Consider the following 12,459-nt stretch of genomic DNA (forward strand, 5'->3'; position numbering starts at 1 on the left):
TCTGTATGTAAAATATTCCCAAATAGTATTTTAAGTACTATTTAATGCCATAATCCAAAAATGACACTCACCTTGATGAAGTTACAAATGGACAGGATTGTCCATACAAACCCATCTGGCCACAAAGAGAAACTAGAAGGGAGAAAGTAAAGAATACTTATTAACATGAGTATTCCAAAGCAAATGTCATTAAAAATCAAATTACCATAACTGAAATATTAATTCTTTAAAGCAATATTATAATTTGACAAACATAATTTACTAAGAACTGACAGATGCTGACTTGGACTCCATTCCCCAATGAATTGCCTAGGGCTGACCAAATTTTTGTCAATTCCGGACTCTGTTTTGTAGATATTCCAAACTCTCCCCTCCAAAGAGTCCCAAGCTTTCTTTACCTTTCCTAGTTATATAAAACAGCTTACCTTAAGAACTTAACCAGTGAAACTCCCAAAGGAAGTTTCTAGATTCTCTCTGTTCTGGTACCCCATATAAACACTATCCCCAATTCCCATCTTTGGGGTACTCCTAGCACTTGCTATGGTGGTACCACAAGTTGCAACTCCTCTGCCCCAATTATAGAACTTAATTATGTTATATTGCTTGTTTTAATAATTTTCAGGTTGACAAACTCTATAAAAATACCCTTTAGATTAGGGACATATCAAAATGAAACAGAAATGATAGATAACAGTAAGAAGAAACATGCTAGAAAATGGAAAGATGAGCACAATACAGCAAGTGAGGTTGGTCCAAAAGCAGCATGGTCCTGGGAAGGTACAAACTGGAAATGCAGGTTAACTAAGTCAAAGGACAGAGATACAGAAGGGACTACTGCTCTGACCCTAGTGTCTCTACTCAACGTTCCTGTTGGTATGGTAAGAAACTGGAATCCTCTTGACTGCTATGGATTTAATTTATACTTCTCTTTGTCCAGTTCTCTCCATTTAAAGAAGAACTGACTGAAAACAACCTATCTCCTTAAGAAGAATAGTCAGGGAGAAAAAAAGAAAAGAATAGTCACTTCCATTATGCTATCACTATGCTATGAGGAAAATCTCTCAAGGCACCAAACTGAGTTGTCCTCAATGTGTATCCTATTTGTCACAGGAAAGAGGTGGTGGTCCTTAGGTATTACCCAATAAAGAATTTCACTTTCATACACAGTCCAATTAGAATTAAAATGATCTTTTATTTGGCACTAGGAAAGTGACCAAGTGGGAAGTCAAAAACTTTACCCCTAGGGGAGGAGGGCTTAGAAACATTCTCCTCCTCAAATAGAGGGAAGGCAAAAGTTTTTTATAGAGATGGGGTGTCCACTTGAAAACTGGAAAGTTCTCTTTTGGGGTGGGATGGGGTAGGAAAAGCTTGGATTCTTGTCATTTTATTCCTGAGAGTCAAGGGGGATTTTTTTAAAATAATGGTCCTGACTTCTGGGATCATCTCTGTCTCCTAGCTCTGGTCAGGCAGTAGCCATGCCTAACTGACCTTCCTGGTAACTTCTTAAATTACTGAAATCTAGTTGGTCAATCTAAACATTAATAGCCCCTTGATTCCTCAATATGTCTGTCCTGTTATGTGGTCGTCTTTGATTTTGCTTCTCACAGGACAAATTTCTGATTTATTCCAAGCCCATGTCACTACTGGTAATTAATTCAACTTTAGATTTATGCTGATTATTTTCAAATTATTAAGCAGCCACATAATCTGGTACCAACAGCATCATGTGGAATATTTAACTATTTTACATTTATTTTATTCTCTTTGCATATGTTCCGTATATACTCACATGTCTTTGTTGTCTCCCATTAAAATATAAAATCCTTGAGAACAAGGAATTTGGGTTTTTAGTAGGAGAAATTGTTTTATTTATAATATTTGTATCCGCAGCACTTAGTACAGTGCCTGGAACACAGTAGGTACTTAATAAATGGTTGTTCACAGACTGTCAATTTGGCAACTATATGGAAAGAAAGAGACTAGAAGAAGCAAGAAGACCAATTAGAAGGTTGCTGCCTCTAATAAGAATTCCTCAATACAAAGGATTTAAGACACGCATTAAGGTGACTATAGATTTACAATTGGAAAAGATTAGATCATCTAAAAGTCTAACTTTTACAGAAATGAACACTCATAAATTAAAAGAATGGAGTCCCAGAAAGATGAAGTAACTTGCTCAAGATCATTTCTTCTCAAATCCTTGACATGATTATAATTATGATTTGAAAGTCATCCCTGCTTAGTGGAGGCAGTTAAAATCATGTGAGGAGATAAAATAACCAAAGAGAGCAAACACAAAAGGGAGAAAAATATAAAATCTAGAAATAAATTTTAGAGAACTGTGGCAGACAAGACATAAGGAAAACTATTACCACCACCACCCCGAATAAAAATAATAATAATAATAATCCCAGAAATTAAAAAAATAAATACTAAGAAACCCAAGCGATAAAAGAAGCCAAAGTAATAGACAAGGAAAAAGCCATCAATGGCAGGAGCACATGAGTGCAAACTGAGAAAGAAGAGATTTTTTTTGACTCATTAGCAGCATGAAACAGAGCAGTTTTTACTGAATGGTGAGAACAGAAGTAAAACTTTCAAGGAGGAAGTGGAGTGGTGAATAAATGGAGGAAGCAGCTGCAAATTTAAAAGTTTAGCCTGTGAAAAGTATGAATGAGATAGTGGTTAGAAGAGAAGTGCAGTTAAGATTATTTTCTAATGGAGTAATCAAGAGATTTCCTCTTTTACAAAATGAAAAGGTTGAATTATACGAGCTTTAAGACACCTTCTAACTTACATTATATCATTCTACGAAGTTAAAAGGCAGAAAAAGTTAAAGAATCTAGAAAAGTAAGAGATAAGTAAGAGAAAAAACTTGCTGAAAGGGAGAGAGAATGACATAAAAAAAAAAACAAGAAAAGAAAACCCCAACACTGCCTCTAACGCTCACTCCTTCTCTAGTATCCATAGATCATTTTATATAAGAGCCCAAATAGAACCCCAAGTCCAACAGAGGGAGTTAACATCTTATCACACAAAAACAGCTTCCACTTGTTTCCCTACTGCAGCCACACACCCCACAATCTAAAATAGGAAAGGGAAGGAATGAGTAATGTTCTCCTCATACAGTAGCTGCTAAAGTGGTGTTCTCCAAATTTCTGCCTAACAATCTGCCATTAGTAATCTGGTAAAGATTGCTGGCAGCTTTCATTATTCCCCAGAAACCCCTAACCATACAATTTATGCATGAAGCACATTTGACATTTTTGGTCCATAAAACAATTTCATACACCTAGATATAGCCCTTGAGAATATCCTAACAGAAATTACTTTATCTATCAATCATTCTCCTGTTTCTTTAACCTAGTAGAGAATGAACCAAGTGAATGCAGACCGTCTATTGTCCAGGCTGGACACTAGAGCTAGACAATGAAGCTGGTCCAATAACTGCACAAAAAGAAAAAGCTTAAATGGACTGTCTTTGGTAAATTACAGTGCTTTTCATGACCCTGAGCATCTCTCTGCATCAAAGGTTCATATTTTTGACAAATTTTCTACTGCAATTAACAATCATAACAGTAAATGTGAATAGGAAGAATCCATCCATAAGACAAATTATAAAGTAGAATTCAACAATGCTGTTTACAAGAAACACACTTCAAACATTCAGAAGTTAAAATATAGGGTTGGAGCAAAATCGATACACTTCAAGTGAACTCAAAAAAGGAAGACTAGCAATCATGACCTCAAACAAGTTAACAGTAAAAATAGATATGATTAAAAGAGATAAAAACAAAACTATATTATGCTTAAAGGCAACACAGAAAATAAGTATCAATGTTTAACATATTAATATACATATGCAGTGAATGGCATAACATCTAAATAAATACTTAAAGAAAGGTTCTGATTTACAGGAAGAAATAGAGACAATAAAATTATGAGTTGATAATTTTGATGTATCCCTCTCAGACTTACTTAGTCAAATCTAACCAAAAGAGAAACATGAAAAATAAGTACCTGAATTTTTTTTTTGAAAGTCAGCCATGACAGATCTCTGGGAATTAATAATTGAAAATTGAGGGGCAGCTAGGTGGCGCAGTGGATAGAGCACCGGCCCTGGAGTCAGGAGTACCTGAGTTCAAATCCGGCCTCAGACACTTAACACTTACTAGCTGTGTGACCCTGGGCAAGTCACTTAACCCCAATTGCCTCACTAAAAAAAAAAAAATTGAAAATTGAAAAAAAACTTACATTTTTCTCAGCTGTGTTAGGCACCTGTGTCAAAAATCCCTAATTGGACTAAACACAACCTTTACTAACTACAATGTAATAAAAATTATATTCAATAAAGGGCCTTGGAAGGAAGGGCTATAAATTAAATGAAGACTAAATAACAATCCCAAAGAATTGGTGGGTCAAAGAACAAATTGTAGAAACAACATCACAATGTGAAAATATAAAAGAAACTCTATCAAATAAGAAAATGCCAATGAGAAAATATACCAAAACTTTTGGAATAAAGCCAAAGCAATCCTGGGGGGAAATTCTCTATCACTAAACCATTTTGGAAAGAAGGGAGGGAGGGAAGGAAGGAGATTAGTCAATTTAAAAACTAGAAAACATTGGGGCAGCTAGGTGGCTCAGTAGATAAAGCAATGGCCCTGAATTCAGGAGAACCTGAGTTCAAATCCAGCCTCAGACACTTGATACTTACTAGCTGTGTGACCCTAGGCAAATCACTTAACCCTCATTGCCCACCCAAAAAAAGAGGCATGAAAAACTAGAAAACATTAAGACAGAAATTAAGATTATATAATGGTATATCTTATACCACTTATTTGATAATAATCTTCTATAATTTGATCTTTCCCTCAGCTTTCTAATCATATTCTTCATTCATCCTCACCATGTCCTCCAGTCCCTCCACCCTTCAATTCTTTCTTAGGTTATGACTCCTGTACTGGCAATGCTCTCATCTCTTCCCCCCATCAAGCCCCCTTGATGAATTCAATGAAATCCTCTATATTTTTCCCCTTCCCTACCACTAGATATCCCTTGTCAAACCACAATCATGGACTACTCTCACTATTCACTACCTTCAATACTACTCAAAAGCTGCTAAATGGAGATAAGGAAAATCACGAAACCACGAGGACTGCATTTAACATCAATTATGGAAAGGCAATCATTTTACGTCTCCCCAATCAATTCAATATCCTACACATCACAACACCTATTCTAAACCTTTTCATTCCTCTTCAAGCTTTTCCCTTTTGCTGAAGACCCTGACTCACTCTTCACTGAAAAAACTAAGGCCATCCCCAAAAGCACCTTCTTCTCTCGTCTCACTCTCACCATGACTCAGCCATCTTCTCCCACTGTTTTTTCCTTCATTCCTATCTCACATGAAGAGACGGTCCTTCTCACTCCCAAGGCAAATTCTACTACATGCTTGATCTCATACTCTCCTGTCTACTGCAGTGTATTTCTCCCTCTATCATCTCTATTTTCTCACTAATATCCAATCTTTCTCAATGTACTAGCTGCTTCCTTGATACCTACAAACAAGCCCACCCAAATCCAGTCCTGCCCCGTGCCCCACTCTCACTTGTTCCAACAATTCCTGCTAGCTATAGTCCCAAATATGCCCTTCCCTTCATAGCTAAATTCCTTAAGAAAGCCATCAACATTAGGTAGCTCCAGTTTTTGTCTTAGCGTTTGCCTCTAGCATAAAATTAAGTCAATAAATAGACTGGGAAAATTAGCAAAAAAATAAATAAATAAGTGGCAACAAGATCAAAACCCTTAACAATTTTATCACTATTAAGGGAGTCAGAAGGAGTATACATAGACAGAGGGCTCAGGTGTGAATTGAATATGATGGGAAGATTTTTTTAAATTGAGATGAAAAATAGAGATGCACTGGGAGAAAGAGGAAGAGAAAGGTAGAAAGGGGTGAATTATCTCACATAAAAGAGCTACTGTTGCTATTGTTCCTCCTTCATTTTGAAAAGGACCAATGACATCACAGGGTGATGTCTTGACTTGTATATGAATTAGATTTAAGTGAGGCAGAGTTGCACAAGCATCAATCTCACTCTCCCAGAGTCACTAAAGTCCAGTGGCAAGACAAAAGTCAAGATGAACAGTCATGGCTGAGGAATCAGTAGATGTCCTTGACAACCCTGATGTCTGACCAAACTCTTAAGTACATACACCACAGTGCCTGCTTCAGCTGCCTTCATGACTTTTGGAACAAACTGTTTTCATCTGCTCACTCCACTAGAGGAAATCTTCACATGCTTGAGATAGACATCCCCCTAATTTACCAACAGGTTTGAGGCCTGTTATACCCAACCTGATTTAGTCCATTTGGCGAGACAATTTTATTGGGGTGTGGCCACTGCACATGCTACAGCCTCTTGGAGCTACAGCTGAAAGCATGGGGCCAAAAATGAAAAGCTTGAATTCACTACAAATGAAGGGGAAATTAAAGCAAGTATTAGGAGGTATTTTACCCAATTATATACCAATAAAGTTGAAAATCTAAGCAAAATGGATGAATATTTACAAAAATATAAATTTTCCAGATTAACAGAAGAAATAGAATACTTAAATAATCCCAAATTAGAAAAAGAAATTGTATGGGGAAGCTAGGTGGTGCAGTAGATAGAGCATCAGCCCTGGATTCAGGAGGACCTGAGTTCAAATCCAACCTCAGACACTTAACACTAGCTATGTGACACTGGGCAAGTCACTTAACCCCAATTGCCTCACTTAAAAAAAAAAAAAAGTCAGATTTCAGAAAAAACTGGAAAGACTTAGATGAAGTGATGCAAAGTGAAGTGAGCAGAACCAGGAGAACATTGTACACAGTAACAGAAAAATGGTACAATAATCAACTGTGAATGATTTATTTATTCTCAACAATACAATGATCTAAGGCAGTTCTCAAAGACTCACAATGAAAAATGCTATCCACTTCCAGTCAAAGAACTGATGGAATCTGATCAAACTGTACTATTTTTCACTTTTTAAATTTTTTTCTGAAAGTTTTTAATTTGGTCTGAGTTTTATTTCACAACATGATTAATATGGAAATGTTCTGCATGACTGCAAATATGTATAACCTATATCAAATTGCTTACCATAGGGTGAGGGGAAGAGAAAAGGGAGAGGAAGGAGAGAATTTGGAACTCAAAATTTTAAAAACCATGTTAAAAATTATTTTTACATACAATTGGGAAAACTAAAGCATTATTTTAAAATGTTTTAACTTTAAACATTTAAGTATTCAAAAAATTTATGTCATGCAACTAGATCAGAATCCCTTCAATTAAGAGCTAGATTCAAATTGAACAGATGATCAGGCTGAAATGCATTTAGAAAATTTCTCCAATCTGGAGAACAATTTGGAACTATGCCCAAAGGACTATGAAACTGCAAACCCTTTGACCCAACAATACTACTACTAGGTCAGAATCCCAAAGAGATTTTTAAAAAGAAGGGAAATCAACCTGTATGTACAAAAATATTTGTACAAATAATATGTACAAAAATGTCTTTTTGTGGGGCAAAGAATTAGAAATGGAGGGAATACCCACCAACTGTGAAATAGCTGAACAAGTTTGGGTATATGATTATGATGGAATACAACTGCACTATAAGAAATGACAAGCAGGATGCTTTCAGAAAAACCTGAAAAGACTTACATGAACTAATGCAAAATGAAGTGAACAGAACCAGGATAACACTGTACACATTAACAATACTGTATGATGATCAATTGTGAGTGATTTAGCTATTCTCAGCAATATAGTGATCTAAAAATTCCAAATGACTCATGAAAAAAATACTATCCACCTACATAGAAAGAAAGAATTGATGTAGAGATCAAAGCATACTTTTTTAAAACTTTCTTTTTCTTGGGTATTTTTTTTAGTGGTTGTTTTTGCTGGGGTTTGAGGAGGGGAGAATCTTTTCTTTCACATGACTAAAATGGAAATGTTTTGCATGACTGCACATGTATAACCTAAATCTTATTGCTTCTCAATGAAGAGGGAAGATAGGAAGGGTGGAAAAGAATTTGGAAATCAAAATTTTAAAAAACAAATGTTAAAAATTGGTTTTACATGTAATAGGGGGGAAGAACCACAGGAGGAAAAAAGAATTTCATTCTCTCCCATATCTAGGTTCAATTCAATTCAAAAGCCTAATACATGTTGTATATTTAGGACAGTGGTATTTAATTCAAATATAAACAGTGCCACTAAACAGCTTAAGTATCCCTGCAGGCTTTATCTATCATATTTTTATTTAGTTAAAGTATTTTCCAATTACATTTTTTTTGTTTTGATGTTTGTTTTTTGTGGGGCAATGGGGGTTAAGTGACTTGCCCAGGGTCACACAGCTAGTAAGTGTCAAGTGTCTGAGGCCAGATTTAAACTCAGGTGCTCCTGAATCCAGGGCCAGTGCTTAATCCACTTCACCATCTAGCTGCCCCCCAATTACATTTTTAAACATTTTTATTTAAAGTTTTAAGTTCTAAATTCTTTCCCTCCTTCCTTCCCCTGCCCCCTCCCCAAAGCAGTAAGCAACCAGATATAGGTTATATATGTGCAATTACATAAAACATTTCCATATTATTAATTTTGTATAAGACTCAAATAAAAGGCAAAAAAAATATGAAAGAATGTGGAAAATAGTATGCTTCAGTCTGTATTCAATCAATATCAGTTCTTTCTCCCCAGTTACATTTTAATCTGGTTCAAACAGCACTCAAGAAATTGTGGGCCTCAGAAGTGCTGTGGGACCCATGTGACATCTCTATCTTGGGGAAGCTACAAAGTTTACATGGTTCCCAACCCTGATAAAACTCAGAGTCTAGTGGAAGTAAAGAAAACAACTTAGGTTAAGTATATTATTTTTGTTTTGAGGGCAGAAGGTAGAGCAAAGTTCTAGACCTGTCATGTCATTGACATGGAGTACTCCTAATGAAGACACTCCTTTTACCAATGAAAATCAGCATTTGTCTAAAATTTACAGTCTTTAAAGGACTGAGCCCAAAATTACACAGCCAGTATGTGTCAGAAGTGGGAACTGAAATTTAGGCCTTCCCTGATTCTAAAGCCAATTCTATCCATGACTCAACAATGCTTCTCTATAATACTACTAAACTAGAATATCAACATGTATATATTATATATACATACACACATATATACAGAGAAATTACATTTAGTAAGCCTTTATATGTGTATTTATACATATACATATATACTTGCATAAAAAGATAATTCACATTTATTAAGCATGTATATACTCCTATCTGATATGTATATTAGAAAAACACAAAAAGGGGAAAGTTTGGTCTTGTGGTCTAAACAAGCTTGTTACTGATGGGGAGTAACAGGAATGATTTCATGGACTAGGTGGCATTTGAATGGGGCTAAAAAGGCTATTCAGCAAGGGAGAAAGCATTTACACATATGAAATAGCAAAGTGCAAGGTATTGGGTGTGAGGGCTAAATTTAACATATGGAGAGTTAATTGAGTGGCTCACCATAATATTGGGGTCCTGGAAATAATGAGGGACACCTCTAGGTCCAAAAACTCCCTCCCCTCCGAACTGCCTTTTTAGATATTTCTCCCAGGCCAATAAGAAAGGAGCCTAACAGTCTCTTTTCCAAACGAATCAGGTTTTATCTAATGGAATAAAATAACCAGCAAAGGTGAAATTAGTAAAATCAAAGACAAGGGAATAGGGAAAAAGAAATATGGATAATCCTCCTAACTCTAACCTAAGTCTATACAAACCCCAAACTCGCTTCCAGTTCAGCTAATTCAAAAGAGCTGGGCTCATATGTTTTTTTTTGGTTTTGGTTTTGGTTTTTTAGTGAGGCAATTGGGGTTAAGTGACTTGCCCAGGGTCACACAGCTAGTAAGTGTTAAATGTCTGAGACCGGATTTGAACTCAGGTACTCCTGACTCCGGGGTCAGTGCTCAATCCACTGTGCCACCTAGCTGCCCCAGGGCTCATATGTTCACTCACCACCTGGGGTCCGTAGCTTCAATGGAAAGCCAGCTTTGCAACCAGGGCCCACAGAACTGTCTGCTCCTGCTGCTCACACCAGAAGAGAAAGTGAGTCACTCCAGATGAGACTGAGCTCCCCTCAGCGAGCATTTACTCTTCCTCCCCCAAAAGGGGAAGTCCTTCAAAACTGCCTATGGAGAGTGGTTTCTCCTGCTGACATCAGCAGCTTACATCACTCAGGGCAGGCCAGGTGTGGCCCATCGCAATCGGTCTGACAAATTCCAATAGTCTTACTACATGGGGAAGCATCATACAATTTGAATTTGGCCAGAACATAGAACACAAGAGGAATTACATGAAAAAAAAGCTAGAATAATAATGTGACACTGGTTGTGGAAAGCTCTGAATTCCAGGCTAACAGTTTGAACTTTATTCATGAAGCCCTGCTCTGAGGTCACTTCCTGCTCTAAAACTGCTATTCTACCAGGCTGCACTGCCAATCTGATAATATGACAATGACACTCTAACAACCATGTTTGAAGGGTGAATATTACTGGCTACAGGCATAAGATGATTATAAAGGAGCAAAATATTCTCACAATTTTTAAGTGATACAATGAAAAGAAAATAAAGTTGAATCAAAATTGCTATATTCCAATTCTGCCTTATGTTAGCTAACTGAATATTCCTATAAAAATCCTTAGCTTTTCTCTTGGTTTCCTCATATCTGTCCCATAATGAAATGAGCAAGGGTGCAGCTAGGTGGTGCAATGGATAAAGGATTCAGGAGGACCTGAGTTCAAATCCAGCCTCACCATGATACTTACTAGCTAGCTATGTGACCCTGGGCAAGTCACTAACCCTCATTGCCCCACAAAAATAAATAAATAAAATAATTAAATGAGCAAGGGTATGAGACAATGCTTTGTAAAATATAAAACATTTAAATGTAAGGTCATATTATTATTAAAATAGAAGCCTTTCCAAATCAGACACTATGTATAGCTAGCTCCCCTTCATGTTCAATGCTGCTGATGGTAATTTTTAGACAAGTAAGCTATGGGATATTAGGTTGTAATTAACAAAAGCATGGTATCCAGAACAAAAATCTGCTGTATTCTACCCTGGGTCAAAACAAATATGAAGCATTACATCCAATTCTGGGTGTTACAGTTTAAGGAAACTGACAAAATAGAACGCATTCAAAGAAAGATGACCAGGATGGTGAAATCAGGGAAAGAACTGGTTATATTACTTAGAGAATAAAAAGGTGAGGAGGAAGTCTCAGCCAGTTATGGTGAAAGATATGATAGCTGTTTTAAAGAACTGTCTTGTGTAAGAGTGATTAGACTTGTTTTCTTTGACCCCAGAAAACAAAACTAGAAGTAATGAAGTTGCAGAGTTCGATTTTTGGAACAAAATAAGGTCCTTTTGGATCTTTTGGTCCAAAAGTAGAATACACTGCCTTAGGATATAATGGTTTCCTCATCATGGATGGCTTCAAACAGAGGTTAAGTGACCACTTTGGAACTGTTATAGAGAGGATTCATGGTCAGGGCTAGACTAGTAGTCCTGCTAGATTAGTGGCTTCCAAACCTTTTTGATCATGCACAGGTAGGTGGCCCAGTGGATTTTTGCCAGCTGCTGTTTTGCTGTTCACTCATTTCACTCATGTTTGACTCTTTATCACCCCATTTGGAGTTTTCTTGGCAAAGATACAGGAGTAGTTTGCCATTTTACAGATGAGGACACTGAGGCAGGTTAAGTGACTTTCTCAGAGTCACACAGCCAGTTAAGTGTCTGAGGCCAAATTTGAACTCAGGAAGATGAGTCTTCTTGACTCCTGGCCCAGCACTCTAACCACTGTGCAACCTTAGCTGCCAGTCTTTGCCAAGAAAACCCCAAATGGGGTCACAAAAGCATAAGACACATCTGAAAAAAAAAATACAATCCTTTTAATTATAAAAAAAAAATTTTTACTACATATTCCCAACATATTTTATTCATAAAGTATACACTGTATATGGTTCTAGAATTACTTTATTTCAATACTTGGATTTGAATGGCTGTCAGGGGTGAAAAAACATCTTTTAACCAAGATACATTCCTACAAAAGGAAGAAGTGCATTTTTGACTGTGCTACTTACTAAATAATCACGATACTCATTTATCAATCCAATCTACCAATTATAAAAAGATTTTTTTGTTTCAAAAGTGTGAGATTTAAAATTGGATATTAGATCATAAATCTCCCCTCTTTAACCTTTCCCTTAATTTATCTCCCAGACTAGTAAATGGAAGAAGCTTCTGGTTTTCTAGTTAGAGCTTTTATTGTATGGTAGTCACAAGGTGATGTTGATTAGAAGGATAGGAAAGTAGAAATACAATACAAATCGTCTTAAGTCTAAGCTTAGTCTATATTC

At 36.4% G+C, this 12,459-nt stretch overlaps 1 protein-coding gene across 4 annotated transcripts in view; it reads right to left on the reverse strand.

The window, feature by feature from the left end:
- Positions 1–12,459, reverse strand: part of FOXJ3 (forkhead box J3) — a 145,953-nt gene that overhangs the window by 118,878 nt on the left and 14,616 nt on the right. For all 4 annotated transcript variants that reach the window (XM_043996004.1, XM_043996005.1, XM_043996002.1 and 1 more), the window contains exon 2: positions 72–132. In XM_043996004.1, the coding sequence (XP_043851939.1) occupies positions 72–115 (44 nt within the window). In that variant the 5' untranslated portion in view covers positions 116–132. The remainder of the gene's footprint in view (positions 1–71; positions 133–12,459) is intronic.

The sequence above is a fragment of the Dromiciops gliroides genome, chromosome 3 (genome assembly GCF_019393635.1).
Source record: "Dromiciops gliroides isolate mDroGli1 chromosome 3, mDroGli1.pri, whole genome shotgun sequence".
Classification (NCBI taxonomy): domain Eukaryota; kingdom Metazoa; phylum Chordata; class Mammalia; order Microbiotheria; family Microbiotheriidae; genus Dromiciops; species Dromiciops gliroides.